General features: G+C 53.7%; 1 protein-coding gene across 1 annotated transcript in view; it reads right to left on the bottom strand.

Annotated features, from left to right (window-relative positions):
- Positions 1 to 705: 705 nt before the first annotated feature.
- The window catches only part of LAMC3 (laminin subunit gamma 3), a 67,624-nt gene continuing 49,778 nt past the window's right edge, over positions 706 to 18,551 (bottom strand). The window contains exons 19-28 of the mRNA XM_024999592.2: positions 17,398 to 17,603; positions 16,946 to 17,022; positions 15,642 to 15,776; positions 13,979 to 14,126; positions 12,308 to 12,457; positions 9,735 to 9,837; positions 7,397 to 7,596; positions 5,984 to 6,130; positions 5,797 to 5,896; positions 706 to 2,185 (exon numbers count right to left, since the gene is read on the bottom strand). Coding sequence (XP_024855360.1) covers positions 1,935 to 2,185; positions 5,797 to 5,896; positions 5,984 to 6,130; positions 7,397 to 7,596; positions 9,735 to 9,837; positions 12,308 to 12,457; positions 13,979 to 14,126; positions 15,642 to 15,776; positions 16,946 to 17,022; positions 17,398 to 17,603 — 1,517 coding nt within the window. The 3' untranslated portion in view covers positions 706 to 1,934. The remainder of the gene's footprint in view (positions 2,186 to 5,796; positions 5,897 to 5,983; positions 6,131 to 7,396; positions 7,597 to 9,734; positions 9,838 to 12,307; positions 12,458 to 13,978; positions 14,127 to 15,641; positions 15,777 to 16,945; positions 17,023 to 17,397; positions 17,604 to 18,551) is intronic.

Here is an 18,551-nt window from a genome sequence, read left to right as displayed (position 1 = left end):
ACCCTCAACCTGGGTTCCCAGAGTGACCCGTGCAGGCCAGGCCCCCACCCTGCAAATGCTGGGCTGCTGCCCACTCTCCTGCCTGGAATGTTCCCTGCTGTCTCCCCACCCTTTGAGGCCTGGCCCCAAGCCCTCCTCTCCTCACTTGGGTCCCTCCCTGAGCCTTCCTGCACCACTGGACGCCGGTGTTGAGTTCCTTTCCTGCCTCAGTGTCTCCAGCCTGAGCCAGGGGTCAGCTGAGAACCTCTCTGCACCCCACCCCACATACTACCCCAGCCCCTGTGAAAGTGTGAAAGTGTTAGTCACTCAGCGGTGTCTGACCCCATGGAATTCTCCAGGCAAGAATACTGGAATGGGTAGCTGTGGCCTTTTCCAGGGGATCTTCCTGACCCAGGGATCTAAGCTGGGTCTCCCCTATCACAAGTAATTTTTTTTACTGTCTGAGCCACCAGAGAAGCCCCCTCCCAGCCCTGAGACTTTGTCTAATAAGCCCCTTGGAGCAGAGAGGAGAGGGCAGATGGCTGGGGTCGAAGGACCCCTGCGGAGTCCCTGCGATGGGAAGACACTGGCAAAGCCGGTGGTCTCAGCTCTGCCATCGTCCTAGCCCCTCATGTAGACCGAGAGGCGTCACCGAATGTGCTGCCACTCACTCGCTGGGTGCACCCACAGCCCAGGCCCCTGCTGGACCAGTGGCACACCACCAGCTAGTAAGGGAGTCCTTTATTACCGCGTTAAACAGAACTGGTTAAACAGAGTTGGTCTGAGCTGCTGCCTGGGAGGCCGGAAGGGCATCGGGAAGGGACTAGGCTCCTCCCTGTGCCAGGCGCCCACCCTCCCAGTGCCAGGGCCCTGCCATCTGCTGGAAGAGGGCCCGGGGAAGGGTAAGAGAGCCAGGAGGAGATGCCGAGACTCCTGGGCAGAGGTCGGCAGGGGGCCTGGCCGCATGGGGATTCCCCGGCATGACAGGGTAGAAAGGCAGCCAGGCCTCCCTGCCCAGCACCTGGCGGGGCCTGCCTTGTGGCAGGTGGGGCCGCAGGGCTGCGGGGCCAGTTTGGGAAGTATTGATCGGTCAAAGGCCAACCAGGGTTGGCAGGGTCACAAAGAGCTCCAAAACCCAGGCCCTCTCAGGCCATGAGACCCAGCTCTTTGGACAGGCCAGGACCCTTTAAAGGGTCATGACCCTAAAAGGGGCCTCGAGCCCAGGGTGGGCAGTTCCTTTAGTGAGTGCGACCCAGTCCCAGGATCTTGAGAAGGGAGGCACTCCTTGAAACCAACAACGAGGCCCCTTCCCAGGGTGGGCCACACCCCGGCCGGCCGGCCAAGCAAGCAGGCTGCCCTAGGGCCCCAGGAGCCCTGGGCCTCAGCTTCCTCTGATGAGAAGCCTTGGCATCTTGCATCTCTTGACCTGCCTGGTCCCTCGGCTGGGCTGTGTGTTCATGGTGGATGACAGATAGGTCAGGGGTGGGGGCACTACAGGACAGAGGGCAGGTCTGGAGCTGCGGGCTCCGGCTGAACCCACCCTGGATCTCTGCAGATGGCCCCCGACTCAGCCTCCTGGGTACCGACCCTGCCCAGGTATGTCAGTGTCACAGGGTGTTCAGAGTCCAGCGGGGAGGCGCAACACACGCGGATGGACTAGTTCATGTGTGTACTGTGCACACTCGCAGGTGCCCACACGTACCTGTGCGTGTGCAGGCGTGTACGGCGAGGGAGTGCACGCTGTTGGGGGTGTGCACACCGTAGCCGCCTGGGTGAACTCTGAATGCACACTCACTCCTGCCGGAGGGGAGGGGGTGTGAGCACGGACTCGGGAGGGTGCCAGGCAGCAGGCTCTGGTGGGTGTGTCTGCACAGCGCACCTGCGGGGGTGTGCAGGCCCTGGGCCAGGGAGTGGGGCACCTCGGGGTCTGGGGGCACCTCAGGGCCCAGCAGCCCTCACTGCCAGCTGGCACAGCTCTCGGGCAGGCTGTGCAGGATGGCCTCCAAGTTCTGCTTGTCGGCGCGGAGCTCTGAGAGGTCGTTCTCGAAGCTCTGGATCTGCAGCTCCTGCAGCTTGGACTCCTGCTCCAAGAGGCTCAGTTTCCCCTGCAGGGCCCCCGGGGGACTCAGCCGCAGCCTCAGACGCTCCAGTGCCCACTGGGTCTCGTTCAGGGCCCTGGCTGGGGCTCTGTGGGTGTCTAGCGACCCTGGACAGAAGAGCATAGACAGCCTCAGGGAGGGGGCTGGCTCCCCACCCATGGAGGGCCCTCCCCAACCCCAAATTTTCAGGATGCCAACTGCCCCACCAGCTACCAGGAAAGCAAGAGCCCAAGAGGGCAGTGTGGTGAGGTAGGTGAGGGCCTGGGCTGGGTTTGTACCCCACCAAGCTTATGTGCTTAGAAAGCTGAGCGCAGAAGAATTGATGCTTTTGAACTGTGGTGTTGGAGAAGACTCTTGAGAGTCCCTTGGACTGCAAGGAGATCCAATCAGTCCATCCTAAAGGAGATCAGTCCTGGGTATTCATTGGAAGGACTGATGTTGAAGCTGAAGCTCCAGTACTTTGGCCACCTGATGCAAAGAGCTGACTCGTGTGAAAAGATCCTGATGCTGGGAAAGATTGAGGGCAGGAGGAGAAGGGGACGACAGAGGATGAGATGGTTGGATGGCATCACTGACTCAATGGACATGAGTTTGGGTAAACTCTGAGAGTTGGTGATGGATAGGGAGGCCTGGCGTGCTGTGGTTCATGGGGTCACAAAGAGTCGGACACGACTGAGCGATTGAACTGACTGACTGACTGAAGCTTATATGCCAACCTTGGAAGTTTTCCTCAGGTGGCATGGAGAAGCTGTTAAGCTTTGGTACTGGTATTACTTTTACTGTTAAAGAAGAGAAGACCTTGGGTGAGTCCTGAGCCCCGGTTTCCTCATCTACAAAGCAGCGTGTGACAGAGAGGTCCCCACGTGTCTGCTGGCTCCCCCAAGCGGTCGATTCGCTGAGAGCGAATGCTTATGGATGGATTTCACCTGGGATGCAGGGACACCAGGTGAAAAGAAAGGTCTCTGGCATGAGAATGAGGGGGCGTGGGACAGGAGGGGCTGCAGGCCTGGGAAGCGGGCAGTGGGGGTCTAGTCCTGGCCCTGGGGCCTGGATTAGCTCTGCTGCTTGGGGTGAAGGACTTCCCCCGGAGCCTCTCCAAGTGTGAAACGAGGTGGGTGGGGCCGGGTGCTCACCTAGGAACTTGGTGATGATGGTGGCATGGAATCCACCGGCTGTCTCCCCTGCCTGGGCTTTGTCAGCTTGTCATTAAGGTGACACTCAACAGGAAGACAGCTGAGCCAGGTGGGAGAGTGGTGGAGACAAGGAAACAAATTCTAAATGGCATTTTAAAAATTAATTAATCAGGCCGTGTCCGGTCTTAGTCGCAGCACGTGGGATTTTTCGATCTTCGTTTCGGCATGCAGGATCTTTAGTTGCGGCCACACAAACGCTTGGTTGCCGCCTGTGGGATCCAGTCCCCTGACTGGGGATTAAACTCAGGCCCCCTACGCACAGTCTTAGCCACTGGACCACCATAAAGGAAGTCCCCTAAATGGCTTTGAATCCCACAGGACCCCACAGGCTCCCGTGGCCCTGAGTTTCCTGGGCCACGAAGGCTGGGTTGGAGGGCAGGCAGCTGTAGCAGCTGAGCCCGGGCTGGGAAGACGCAGAGGGAAGATGCTCCCAGCAAAGACCCTCAGAGGCCCCACCATCCACTGGAAAGTCCAAACAGCCTGGCCTCGGAGAAGCGTACAGCCTCCGCTCTGCCTGCCCAGCTGGATCTCCTGGGGGTGGGGACAGGGTCCAGGTGTGCGTGGTCACTCCTGCACCTCCGGGTCAACCCCAGTGCCAGCGTAAATGAGTGAATGACAACAGTGGTGAGAATGGCTTTACCCACACACAGCGTTTGATTCAGGCTGGGCTGAATCGTGTCCAGTGTGCTGAGTTCTTGTGGGTATAGACTCGTGGCTACAAGTGGACACACTCTGAGTCAAGTCAGACCTGAGCGTGACCCACTGACTGGCTGTGGAACCCCGGGCACGTTATTTAAATTCCCTGTGCTTCGGTTTCCTCATCTGCAGAATAGCAAGAGCATCAGGGTCATTGGCTGGAAAGGTTCGAATGAGATCCGACCGTGTGTGCAAATAGCTGAGTGGGGGTCTGGTGTCCAGGCGAAATGCAGAACATGCTGATTTCCCTTTGGCTTATTGACAGTGAGAATTGAAATGCATGCTATCCCATGGACAAACCTTGAGGATGTCACACTGAGTGAAATAGACCAGGCACAAGAGGAAACACACTGTATGATTCCACTTAGGTGAGGTGCCTACAACGCCAAATTCACAGAGACAGATGGTGGAACAGGGGTTGCCAGGGGCTGGGGGTGGGGGACTGGGCTTTGTGTATAATGCAGACAGGCTTCATCTTGGCATGATGAAAAAGTTCTGGAGATGGGTGGTGGTGATGGGCCACATGGGAAGGTGAATGTTGTACCTAACGCCATTCAAATGTATGCTGAAAAATGGTTAAAATGGCAAATTTAATGTTTTGTGTGTTTTAAAACGGCATGCTGTTCACTTCAGCAGTGAAAATCGCTCAGTCGTGTCTGATTCTTTGTGACCCCATGGACTGTAGTCCATGGAATTCTCCAGGCCAGAATATTGGAGTGGGTAGCCTTTCCCTTCTCCAGGGGATCTTCCCAACCCAGGGATCAAACCCAGGTCTCCTGTATTGCAGGTGGATTCTATACCAGCTGAGCCACAAGGGAAGCCCAAGAATACTCAAATGGGTAGCTTATCCCTTCTCCAGAGGATCTTCCCGACCTAGGAATCGAACCAGGGCCTCCTGCATTGCAGGCAGATTCTTTACCAACTGAGCTACCAGCGAAGCCAACTGCTTCCCTGAAGTTCACTGAAGTTTAGCACTTCAGCCTAACTGCTATCAGGCAGTCGAGCCCCTCACCCCTGCTCGAGGGCTCCGAGTCCTGGGGGCTGTCCCCTTCATGATTTATTGACTCATCACAGTTCCCAGGTGGCACTAGCAGTAAAGAACCCACCTGCCAATGTAGGAGATGTAAGAGACGTGGGTTCGATCCCTGGGTTGGGAAGATCCCCTGGAGGAGGACATGGCAACCCACTCCAGTATTTTTGCCTGGAGAATCCCATGGAAAGAGGAGCCTGGCAGGCTACAGTCCATGGGGTCACAAAGAGTTGGACACGACTGAAGCGACCGAGCACACAGGCACGCACACGCCACACTGTGTGGCAAGCACTCTGTAAATTACCCTCTGTGACCCCATTTCACAGACTGGGTGACTGAGGCTCAGAGAGGGTGAGTGATTTTCCTAAGATCTCACAGCCCAGGAAGGCAAAGTGCCAGACCTGAATCCTGGTCTATCTGATCCCAAGCCAGCAGCTGGTCCCCAGTGCTACGCTTGCTCTTGTGACATTCTCTCTCCTTCTCTGAGATCCTCAACCACTGAGGGCGGATCCAGTCACCTGGTGCCTACAGGTGTTGTGCAGGTAGTGAGTGTTCCCTCCTCCTGACTAGCAGCCCCTGGAGGCACAAAGTGAGCTTGTTTCTAGATCCCAACCCTGCCTTATGTGAGGGGGCCTGGAGCAGTTACAAATGCTTGCAATTGACCACAAGGCTCAGGATGCGGGAAGCAATGGATAGGAGGGCTAGGAGACAACCTTTCCCTGGACTGGGCCTCACAGAAAGATCCCAGAGGCGTGCCAGGGACCCAGGGGGCCAGGGCCCGGCCGTGGGGTTTCCTTACCCAGCCTGGCGAGCAGGTCCAACAAGGCTTTGATGTCCTTCTCCAGAGAGGTGCGTGACTCCCGGATCTGCCGTTCCATCTGGCTCAGCCCGGCACCATCCTTTTGAGGGGCAGGGGGAAAGGAAAAGCTTGAGCGGCTCCCAGCTGGTTCCCGGGACCAGGAGGAAAAGGCATGGGGGTCTCGTACCCACTCAGCCGCCTCCAGCTCCTGTCTGTGTGCTTCTGAGGCCAGCAGCTGCCGGGAGGCCAGTCCGAGGGTCGCCCTCGTCTGGCTGGAGAGCCCGCTAGCCCGGCGGTGTTCCTGCTTCCCTGCCCTCAGCAAGGCCTTGGCGAGCTGTTGGTGGGAGGCAGCAGAGAGGGGAGGGTGAGTGGAAGGAGTCCTTTTCCTTTTTTAAGTTTGTTTGTTTGTTTTTTTAATGTGGATCATTTTTTGAAGTCTTTACTGAATGTACTACAATATTGCTACTATTTTATGGATTTTTTTTTTTTATATTTTGGCTGCGAGACATGTGGGATCTTAGCCCCACATCCAGAGACTGAACCTCCCACCCCCTGTACTGGAAGGTGAAGTTTTAACCACTGGACTGCCAGGGAAGTCCCCAAGAGAGTCCTTTTAGAGGTAAATGATATTAATGGTCATCATGCCAAGTGGTCATCACTTCACTTCATCACTTCACGATCATTTATTTGTTTGCTCATTCACTCATTCATTCACCAGGTATGTACCGGATGCTGGCACAGTGTAGGTTGCTGGACCCTACCCATCTGTCCTCTGAGGAGAAACTCCAGCTATTTCACAGATGGGGAATCAGAGCTGCAGAGGAGAGGAGCTGGCTGAAATCGAAACGACAGGACCAGAAACCAAGCATGGGGGCGCCTGCAAATCCAGCACTTTCTCTAGGCAGCTGTGAAGGCAGTTTAGGGGACTTCCCTGGTGGCCCAGTGGTTAAGAATCTGCCTTGCAATAACAGGGGACACGGGTTCGATCCTCGGTCAGGAAACTGAGATCCCACAGGCCTCGGAGCAAATAAGTCCACACATCACGACTACTGAAGCCCGAGTGCCACAACTACAGAGTCTGTGCACCGCAATGAAAGATCCCGAGTGCTGCAACTAACACCCCATTCAGTCAAATTAATTAATTTTTTAAAAAGAATACACTTAAAAAAATAAAGGCAGTTCACTTGGGACCCAAGCAACAAAGCCAGTGAAGGTGCTGGGGAGACTCACATCAATTCAAATTTGGCCCCAATTAAACAAGAAAAGCCGAGAGGTTTAGGGAGTAGAGCCCAACACACCGAGGTGTGAGTCCTGCTCATGTGATTGAAGCCACTGAACCAGGCTGGCCCCAGGGTCCCTTGCCCGTCCCATGGGGACTGCAGTGACATCTCTTTCATGCGAAATCAACAGGGTCACCCGTGTAAAGCTCCAGAGCTCAGAGCCTGGGAGCCCCTGGTAAGTGCAGAGTACTCAGCATTGCACACAGAAGGGAGCAAATGTGTGAGGGCAGCTGCCCCACAGAAGGGCACCTCCTCTATGCTACTCCTCCCCCAGGCCCAGAAGACACGGATGCCGCAGGAGTCACATCCCTGGCCCTGACCTTGGCACTGTCCTGGGCCAGCAGCTCGGCTTCCCTGCCCTTCTTCTTGGCCCTGGAGGAGACAGAAGCCGCATCTCCCAGCATCCTCTCTGCCTGCTTGGTCTTCTTTCTCGAGTCTGCAAGGATCCTGTCCTGGACGATAGCCGCCTTCCTCCTCAGCGCGGCCTGGTCCTTGGGCCGAGGAAACCTTGGCTTCATTCCTGTAAACCCAGCCGAGGCTGTGTCAGGAGGGCTGGGCTCACGCCTGGAGAGCCCGACAGGAGGTCCCCACCGGAAGCTGACCGTCCCCAGACCCTCGGACAATGTGAGCAGAGGAGTGAGACACACGAGATCTGTGTGTGTTACTTCTCAGGATCACCCAGGAAAAACCTAAATGAGACATAGTGCTCTGTGAGTGTAAAGATTGACGCGATACTATGATATCAGATTGGCCAAAAAGTTGGTTGCGTGAGTGTGTGCTCAGTCTTGTCTGACTCTGTGACCCCATCGACTGTATGTAGCCTGCCCGGCTCCTCTGTCCATGGAATTTCCCAGGCAAAAATACTGGAGAGGGTTGCGATTTCCTCCTCCAGGGGATTTTCCTGACCCAGAGATCGAACCAAAGTCTCTTGAGTCTCCTACATTGGTAGGCGGATTCTGTACCACTGAACCAGTTGGGAGGATCTTGTTTTCGGTTATGGAATATCTTATGGAAAAACTCAAATGGACTTTTGGGCCAACTCTACTTACAAGTCACAGGATTACATGATGGTCAATGCCTGGGCCAGTGGACATGGGAGCCACAGCCCGGTATATAGAAAGATCCATTCAGTTCTTTGTTTTTATGGACCACCCATTTCTACAAAGGCTTTGAGGCAGCTTAGCATGATAGATCAACTGGACCATTAAAATGAAAAACCAAGGGCCATAGGTAACTTGGAGGATGAGGAAGAGTGAGAAGTGCCAGAAAACAGGACCATGCCAGTGCAGGGCCAGATGCTCTGTCCACCAGTTAGCCTCCTCGCAGCCAGGACAAAAGGGGAAATTCGACAATTCACATGGATTTTATTATCTAATAAAAGGCAGTGTCTCTCCATAGAGAAAGACTTCTCCCTTTCCTTTGAGATCAAATGCTAAGGGAAATTTATCCCAAGGGGTACTGATGATTGTAGTTGTTGCTCAGTTGCTAAGTCATGTCGGACCCTTTGCAACCCCATGGACTACAGCACGCCAGGCTCCTCTGTCTTCCACTGTCTCCTGGAGCTTGCTCACTCAAATTCATGTACATTGAGTGGGTGATACTATCTAACCATCTAACCATCTCATTCTGGGCCGCCCCCCATGGTAGACAAAGTAAAATTTTAAAAAGAATCAAGCCTTATAATTTTCAAGGACGTAATAGTACATAACCATTCTATGAGGATAATCCAAAGGTTAGATCTATTTTGCTTCTTGTACACAAAAAACCGGTGTTTCTTAAAGGGCACGCTGGGGAGACCTAATTCTACAGGGTATTGAGAAATGCTAGGGCATAATGTCAACTGTTTATATGAAGTGAACCCGAGGCACTTCCCTGGTGGTCGGTGGTTAAGAATCTGCGCTTCCACTGCAGGGGGCACAGTTTCAATCCCTGGTGGGGGAACTTATCCCGCATGCTCCATGGAGGCATGCCAATAAAAAGTGAACCTGTTTTTTTTATTGCAGGACTTCTCAGAGCCTTTAGTATTCTCAGGTGCGCACTGCAAGGCCTCAGGGACATCTACAGCACGTTCCATTTCTTAAACTTATTTGAACACAAACCCTCTCTTGGCGGAACAGTTACAGGCTAAGGGCTGTTCCACATTTCATGCAGCAGAATTTCCTTTCTTGGTCTACTCATCTGTAAAATGGGGGTACTTGGCCTCATTTTCCTAAAGTTCAAGAGAGACTTGGACTGGCATCAACCTACGCTCCCTTCTAAGGAGCAACACCGAATCCCTTCCCAGAGCCCCACTGGACACTGGACCAGGGCAGCCATTTTTGTACCAGGTAACTGAGCCAGAGTGGCCTGGATCAGGGACGGACAGCTGATGGCATCAGATTCTCTTCCCACCTGCTCTTGAGGGGTTCTGTGTGTGATCTGGTGACGGATGGCCATGTGGGCAAGAACCGGGTGAGTGGTACGCGAGATGGGGAGGGACAAGCAGCGACAGGAAAGGGAGGTCCTGAGAGGCCCAGGGAACGGTCTCTTTGGCTCATGCTCACGTGACTGGACCTCTGGCCCCTGCAGCCAGGCCTGCCCAGGGTGAGGCCCTATCCCTGGTGTCTGTCATGCGCATTTGTGCATTGATGAGCCTGGGGCTAAGCAGGGCACACATACCTTCCACGTCAGCCAGCAGAGTCCTGGCTCCCATGACAGTCACCGTGGCAGCCTGGACAGATGAGGAAGCTCGGGTCAGGGCGGCTCTGGCTTCCTGGTGCAGCTGGAGAGAGATGGGAGAGGTTGGGCAGGTGGTGCTGGGGGTGTTCTGGGCAGAGCCAAGTCGGGTGGGCACCAAACCCACATATACAAGGTCCCCAAAGGGCACCAAAACGGACGCTGAATTCTACTGTTTACCAGGACTACCTGATTTGTCCTACTCTATCAATGTTAAACTTTGAATATCTCTCCCAAGAGCTTATCTGTCCCACAAAATCTTAAAGGAACACTGGAACCGAAGAACTAAAAAAAAAGATGGATGACTGAAAGTTTCTTTTCAGAATGCTGCTGTATCTCAGCAAGAGGATGTGAAACAGAGAATCTGTTTCTTACACAACTTTTACTCCTAGGAAATTAGTTTCTTCCCCACTGTCACTAAATAAGGTGATGGTGGTGGTTTAGTTGCTAAGAGTCGTGTCCGAATCTTTGTGACCCCACGGACTGTTGCCCGCCAGGCTCCTTCATCCATTGGATTTCCCAGGTAAGAATACCGGAGGGGGTTGCCATTTCCTTCTCCAGGGGATCTTCCCGACCCAGGGATCAAACCCGGGTCTCCTGCATTGTAGATGGATTCTTTACTGACTGAGCTACCAAGGAAACCCACCACTAAATAAGGCTGGATACTCAAAAGAATACATATTTGATGGATGAATGGATACACAAAATGTGGTGTATCCACATGGTGGAATATTATTCAGGGCTTCTCTTGTGGCTCAGCTGGTAAAGAACCTGCCTGCAATGTGGGAGACCTGGGTTCAATCCCTGGGTTGGGAAGATCCCCTGGAGAAGGGAAAGGCTGTTCACTCCAGTATTCTGGCCTAGAGAAGTCCATGGACTGTATAGTCCATGGGGTTGCAAACAGTCAGACACGACTGAGTGACTTTCACACATCATCACATGTAAAAGAATGAAGTGCTGATATGTACCATAATGTAGATGAACCTGGACAATATTACGGTAAGCAAAAGCAGCCAGACACAAAGGGGCCCGTATCACATGACTCCATTTGTATGAAACGTGCAGAGGAGGTAAATCTACAGAGACAGAAAGCAGACTGGTGGTTGCCGGGGGCTGGGGGAGGGAGGGCTGAGGAGTGACTGCTTGACGGGTATAAGTTTCCTCTTCCAGGGTTTCCTTCTGGGGTGATGAGTGTTTCCGAACTGAGAGGTGATGGTTGCACAACTTGGTGAGTGTGCTAAATGCCACTGTGTTGTACACTTTAAAATGGGTAATTTTAGGGAATTCCCTGGTGTTTCAGTTGTTAGGACTCCACCTTGCCATCGCAGGGGGCATGGGTTCAATCCCTGGTCAGGGAACTAAGATCCTGCATGCTGCACAGCCTGGCCAAAAAAAAAAAAGAGTGGGGTAATTTTATGTCACATGAATTTTGGTCAATCAATCAATCAATCATGTGGGTTTGAAGAGGTACCAGATGCTGCCCAAGAGCCCTCATGTCTTAAGTCTTACTCCAAACGCCTGGCAGAGGCGTTCCTGGGAGAGGAAGGTGGGAGGCACTGTGCTCGGGCTAGTCACTGCACACTGGGGTCTGGTCCTGACCCTACTGCGGCCTCATCTGCTCCCCGGACCAGGGGGATGGACTAGATCAACGAGTACCACCCCAGGAGACCCTAACACAGCACAGCTCACCCAGCGTGTGACAGGCACAAGGCCCAGCTCTTTGGATGCTGGCAGCAAGCTTCCCCCCTAGCCTTGTTTTTAAAAGGACAATAAAGATGTCTGTGGGATAAGCCACTGCTGGGATAAGTGGATGATGGATTTGAATAAAGTCTGTACATCAGGCTCATTGTGTAAATATCATGTTGATTTCCTTACTCTGATCTTTATAAGGTGGTTAGGTAAAATGCTAACAGAAGGGGAATCTGTGTGAAGGGTATAGGGGAATTCTTTGGACTTTCTTCACAACTTTTTTCTAAGTCTAAAATGATTTTCAGATGAAAAGTTAAAAAAAAACACACTTGAAGGGGTGCTTATACCTTAATAGTCTGGAAACCACTGGGTTGGGCTAAATTCACCCCATAATTCTTGAGTTCCCTGATTACTTAGCACCCCCTCCGCTTCGGGGCTGTCAACTGTGGGGTTGAACGCTGGAGTGATGTAGGTGTTCGCTAAAATATCTGGCAAGTGAACTAACGAATTCAAGATTGAATGGAGACTCCTCCCAGACGTAATTAACACTGCGTAGGCTGGTAGGCACGGCCCTGGATGCTGCTGGTGCTCTGTCTGTCTAACCATCCTGCCTCCTCTCATACCTTCACTCCTTCTCAGGCAGTCAGGACCTCCTGCCTTGGCACATGCTAACTGAGGTTGTCTGGAGTTTGGTGGGGAGGCGCTGGAGGGGCAGAAAGAACTGCTCTGGTCTTTGCCCCCGCCCTCCCCTGCTATCCCTGACCCCAGATCACGCCTGGGGCAGCCCCAACCTCCTCCAGGTGCTGCCTCAAAGCATGAGAGCCCACCTGCGTTAGGGGCTCCATCTCCTGCAGCACGGCCTGGGCGGTGGCCTGCAGGGACCCGGCAGCCTCGGTCACCATGTGCTCTCTCGATGTGACTGTCTTCTCCAGCGTCTGCACCTTCAGGCTCACGGCCTCGGCCTGGGACTTCTGAGGCTGCCGGGAGATGGAGGGCTCAGGCAAGAAAGGTTCAAGGGGCAGAAGGATGGGAGAAGCCCAGGGGCAGAGACGGTGGGGGTCAGGCTGCATGTGGACCCCCAAGACGAAGAGGAGCCAGGGCGAGAGAAGCCAGGCTGGGGAACCTGTCACTTGAGGCCTGATTCCAGCCCCAGCCATTTCTAGAAGCGTGGCCTCAGGCAACTCAGCTGACCTTCCTGACCTGTGTTTCCTCCCTCAGACTCCCTACTTGATTCTAAATTCCAGTCTGAATTAAATACACGGACTGGTCCATTGTAGGTGGTGGTGGTGGTTTAGTCGCCAAGTCGTGTCCAACTATTGCGACAGCATGGGCTATACCCCTCCAGGCTCCTCTGTCCATGGGATTCTCTAGGCAAGAATACTGGAGTGGGTTGCCATTTCCTTCTCCAGGGGATCTTTCCAATCCAGGAATCCAGCCTGGATCTCCTGCACTGGAGACAGATTCTTTACCAACTGAGCTACAGGGGAAGCCACCAACTGTAGGTAGATTAGGATTCCTCATAATCTTATACCTGGAAACAGCCAGTCAGAGAAACACCCTCAATAGATCGTTTTCTTTTTCTATGGCAGAAATGAATCCTAGCTGAGCAGTGACTTCCTGGTTTTGTTTGTTTGAGGCAAGCAGAGTGATTCCTAGGAATGTTTGAGTATCTGAGGTAGGGCTCCTTTTAAGGATAAGGGGCCTGAAAACCAGTATCTAGTCCAATCCAACTGGCCCTTTGTCTAGCTTTACTCTGGGGAGGGGAAAGGTGTTAATGGAGAGGATCAATAACCTGTACTTCTGAACTCAGACTGTTCTGTGGGGACTGCTTCTTACCTAACACCTTTAGTAGTATCTGGAACAGCACTCAGAGCCAGACATATCACTACCCATGTTTTCCTTTTTTATACACAGCGGGAGAACCAAGGACCCTGAGCATTTAGCCTGGGGCCCGTCAGTCCCAACCAGCTGGGTCCCAGATACATTTCTATATGTTTAGTCTTTTTTTTTTTTAAGTTCAGCTCCCCAGTTTTGGGATTTCAGGATTACTGAGAAGTCATGATGAACTGATTTATCCAGAGGTGAGGCATGAATGCCCTCCCCGCCCGTGATGGATACAGCCCAGAAATAACCTAAAGGGTGAGCTCCATCCGACACAGTAACCGAGGCACAGAGGGGGAAGGGCTTTGGCCAAGGTCACAGACCTTGAGTGGTGGGGCTGGGATTTAACTCCATGTCTGTCTGGTGTCATTGCCAATGCCACGGTGACGGAGAAGGGACCTCGGCCTTAATATTATTTTCAATAATTAAGATTGGCTGAGCTCTGTGCCAGTCAGGCACTCTGCCAGGCCATGGAGGTGCCCTATCTTTTAATCAACCACTATTGAGCTAAAAATAAGCTACGTCATCTGCCTCGGCCAGGGCCACACTGGTTTCCCAGCCGCCACATTCTCCCCTATTCCCACCCAACGCGGAGCTCCAAGGACAGCCAAGCTGACCGGTGATGCTGGGGCGGAAGGTGAGGCCAGGTGCAGGGCCGCGGCCACGCCGGCTTGCTGCACAGCGGCCAGCACCCTCTCAGCTTCGGGCAGCGCCTCTGCCACAGCCGTGCCCAGCGCCTTCTGGGCCGCTTGTACCTCCTGGTACCTGGGGGGAGACAGAGGCAGGGTGGCTTGTGAGCGGGTGCAGGCTGTGCCTCCCGATCGCTGTCCCGGCCGCACCCCCTGCCCCCACTGGAATCCCTGATGGAAGAGGGCTCTGGCGACTTCCCAGGCAGAGCCACCATCTGTGGAGTGGGTACCCAGCAGCTGGCCTCAGAAGCTGGCTGCCACTTGGCAGCTTTCTAATGAATGAAAAGGCCACAGAGTCACTGCATTCTTGTTCCTTCATTCACTTAATTCAATCACGCTTTTCTGAAGGGGCTCCCGCTTGGTTTCCACTTGAGAGTCACACATTATGTGAATGTCTGGCTCCTCTAGATGAATCTCCAAGAGGAAAAGGCCTGGCACTGGCAGAGGGATAGCAGCCCAGGCCCTGACGCCCTTGGGTGACCTTGGGCATGCTGGTCTCCAGGTAAAGAGAGATCCCTGAGTCGCATGATCACTCTGGGGGCCTTTTTCCCCAAAGTGCTATAATCAGTCAACTAAGATAGCTTTCCGGTCCAGCTGTCCACATCCTGCCCCCCGCCAGTTCCCCCAACCAAGGGTACTGCTGGAGTGGTCCACCCCTGAGAAAGAAAGTGTTAGTCACTCAGTTGTGCCCAACTCTTTGCAACCCCATGGACTGCAACCCACCAGGCTCCTCTGTACATGAGATTTTTTTCCAAGCAAGGATACTGGAATGGGTTGCCATTTCCTTCCCCAGGGGATCTTCCTGACCCAGGGATTGAACCTGGGTCTCCTGCACTGCAGCCAGATTCTTTACTGACTGAGCTATGAGGGAAGCCACGCCCTGAGGTCACTCCCATCCCTCATCCCTTTTTAGAGAACCAGTGCCCCTGCCTCTGGGAGTGAGTCATGTGATTTGCCCAGCCATACTGATTGGTTCAGGACGGGCCACCTGACTCAAGCTGGGCCAATCAGAGTCTTTCATCTAGGAAGTCCACTTGGGCTCAGTGAGACGTTGGTGGGTCTTCGCTGACCCTCTGAATGAGGGTGATAGGAGCGGGCCACTCCCTCCTCAGCAGAGAATCAGGGGCCAAAAAGAAAGCTAGTGCTTGAGAGGCACTCCCCAGGGGCCTGGGGTGGGGGTGGGGAAGTTGTGGGGGTGGGGTGGGGGAGGAGGCGCTGACCTGGACCCTCCTCCTTCACGTTTCTCGTCCCTTCTCTCCAGAGGCTGAGCTGCACCCCCAGGCGTGAGTGTGTGTGCTCAGTCATGTCCGACTCTTTGCCACCCCCAGGGACTATAGCCCTCCAGGCTTCTTTGTCCATGGGATTCCCCGGGCAAGAATACTGGAGGGGGTTGCCATTTCCTCCTCTAGGCATGAGTGGGTTCCTATAACTCACGACCAAGCAGACCCAAGACCCCAGGCATCCCACCCCACCCCAGGGAACATCAAGACTCAAGGGAAGGCAGGCATTTCTGGAACCACTGGCCTCTGGTCAGGCCCTGTGGGCTCTAGGAAGCCAACCCAGGCTCCGCCCCACACGTGGGAGGTCTCACCTGTCCTCCAGCTCCTGCTGGGCCTCCAGGGCCGCTCGGCCCTCCACCAGGCTCCAGAGAAGTGCATAGCTGGTGTTGGAGGCGAGCAGGGCCCTCCGAGCCGTGGCCTCAATCTTGGCAGCGGTGTCCCTGTGGCTGTGTGAAAATACCCGCCTGACCATTACCAGGAGCTCACAGGGAGCGGGGCTTAGGTGCAAAGCCACACCCCCTGTGTGGGCCTCTCGCCATCCCACGCAGAGTGCAGCCATGGGGGCCAGGCTCCTTTACCCTTTGTGCCTGGCAGGCAGCGAAGACTTGATGGGAAGAGGACCCACGCCCCTTCTTCCTGTTATACTGGGCTTATGCCTGCTGTCCTGGCAAAATGTATAATGAGGCCTTTCATCACACGTAAAATCTCAGCTTGGACAACAGATTATATGGTCACCCTAATATAGACAGCACAGAAAAGAGTGGTCAAGACAGCCTGGGTTTGAATCCGGCTCTACCATTGCTAACCATTTGTTCTTAGGCAAGTCACTTCACCTCTCTGAGTCTCTTTGCTCATCCATAAAATGGACCTACCGTCCATAAAGTACAACCAAAGGGACACATTGTTTCAGACCTTGTGTCTTTAGGATCTTAAGCTGCTCCTTAAAGGCAGAGGATGAAACAATCCAAATATCCATCAATAGATGACTGGATAAACAAAATGTGACACATTCAAACCACGGAATAATACTATTTGGTTGTGAAAAAAAAAAAAAAAAGAATGAAGTACTGACACAAGGTACAGTACCGATGAACCTTGAAAATTTACACTAAGTGAAAGAAGCCAGATACAAAAGACCACGTGTATGATTCCATGTGTATGAAATGTCCAGGTTAGCAAATCTAGAGACAGAAAGCTGATGAGTGGTTACTAGGGGCTGGGGAGGGTGAAGAGGAATGGAGAGTGATGTTTCTGGGGGGGTGGTGACGAAAGTGTTCTAAAACTGACTGTGGAGATGGTATAATAACATGATTCTGTGAATATACTGAACACCATTGAACTGTTCAGTTTAAACAGGTGACTTGCATGGCTTACATCTCAATACAGCAGCTCCACCCGCATCCCACCCCCACGTCTCTGGGCTCAGAGATGCTGTGAGCATCTTGCACAGCTCTCCCCAACCATACAGCCCTGTACTCAATGGTTCCAACTTCTCAGGGTGGGGACACCTCAACTGGGCTGGCCCCAACCCTGGAAGCCCTCAGGAGAAGGGCTGGTCTCCCTTCATGGTTCTGTGAACAGGACCTCACCAAGCTCCCGGTGGCCTGGGGCTCACCTCCTGGCAAGGGCATGTGCCTCTGTGGCCAGCTTGCTCCAGTTGGTGGGTTGGCCGAGCCCTTCCTGAGGAATCACCTTTAGAGAAAAGAAGGAAGTCAGAGGGAGCTGATGGCCCATCCCTGAAGGTTCAGGGCTGTATCTGGCTCAGTTATTGGGAGAACTGGGCCATGCCACTTAATGTATAAATGCTCAGAGCCAGCTGCAAAGTCAGCATCCAGGGGGCGGAGCCCTAGAGCTTGGAAACAACAGTAACGACGCCTGCCACTGGCTGGGCATTCACTGTCTACTTGGAATATGCCTTGTGCTTTGCAAACATCATCTCACTGAATGGGCAGAGGAGCCACTGTGTGACCCACTATTCTGCAGATGAGAAAACTGAGCCTCCCAAAGCGGGGACATGCCCCAGGCTCAGTCAGGCGGAGGGATCGGGGAGGGAGTCCCCTAGGGTACCAGAGATGCGAGGATGGTGGCCGCATGCAGAATCTCCTCTTCCGAGGACTCCAGTGCTGCCTCTAGGTCCGCCAGCTGGATGCAGGTCTTCTCCACTCCAGCCTGGGCACAGCGGGCACTCCTGCCCAGCGCCTGCAGCTGCTCCCGGGCAGCCTTCACAGCACCCTCAAGTCCTGTCACCTGCTCCAAGAAGGCTTCCTGGGCCCCTGCAGAAAGCCCCCAGCCCAGGGGTCACAGAGCAGTCGAGATTTCACAGTAAAGCCCACAGCCTCAAGGTGCCCCAACTGTGGCCTCTACTCCTGGGCACAGCTTGACTCCCCCACCAGGCCTGAGCATTGGCTCTAAAGGAAGAGCCTCCCCCATTTTACAGCTGCAAAAGCTGAGGCCCAGAGATGGCAGATCATGACCCAAGGTCCCCCACGCAGGAAGTCAGCCACAGACAAAGGACTAGAAGGAAGCCAGGCCTTCTGGAGCCACTGCGAGTACTTCCTGAACCTGAGAGAGCAGTAAACCCTCCCCACCAAGTCAGCTCTGTAATCCACAGCATGGCTCAAAGCGGACATTGAATGCATAGCATCTGATAGCTCCCTATTTTGTGAGTCTTGCAAACCAGTGCTCAGCTCACCCATGGCTGGTGCAGGAGTACAGGTGCTTGTGAACATAAAACTTGACAAAATAACCAATTGGCTTTTGATGACCCATCAGTGTCCCAGGGCCAAATTTCACCTCGACTTAATGACAGTCTTGTTTCTTATTTGCCATTCACTTTCTGTGCTGGTGCCTCAGATGGTAAAGTGTTTGCCTACAATGCGGGAGACCCGGGTTCAATCCCTGGGTCGGGAAGATCCCCTGGAGAAGGAAATAGCAACCCACTCCAGTACTCTTGCCTGGAAAATCCCATGGACCGAGGAGCCTGGTAGGCTGCAGTCCATGGGGTCACAAAGAGTTGGACACGACTAAGCGACTTCACTTTCACTTTTCTATGCTGGGGATACAGCAGTGAACAAAGTGGCCAACAGTTAAGCAGCAGGAACTTTACCTGTTCAGCACCTGGGACAGCTCCTCGATGTTCATTCGTTGAGTGACTGATTCAGTGAATGAACCCAGCCCCTGCCCTCACTGAGCTTACGGGTATAGGCTAGGTGGTGCAGGGG

This window comes from Bos taurus, chromosome 11 (genome assembly GCF_002263795.3).
Source record: "Bos taurus isolate L1 Dominette 01449 registration number 42190680 breed Hereford chromosome 11, ARS-UCD2.0, whole genome shotgun sequence".
Lineage (NCBI taxonomy): Eukaryota > Metazoa > Chordata > Mammalia > Artiodactyla > Bovidae > Bos > Bos taurus.
Note: the sequence above shows the minus strand (reverse complement) of the source record. Positions and strands in the feature narration are given on the sequence as shown.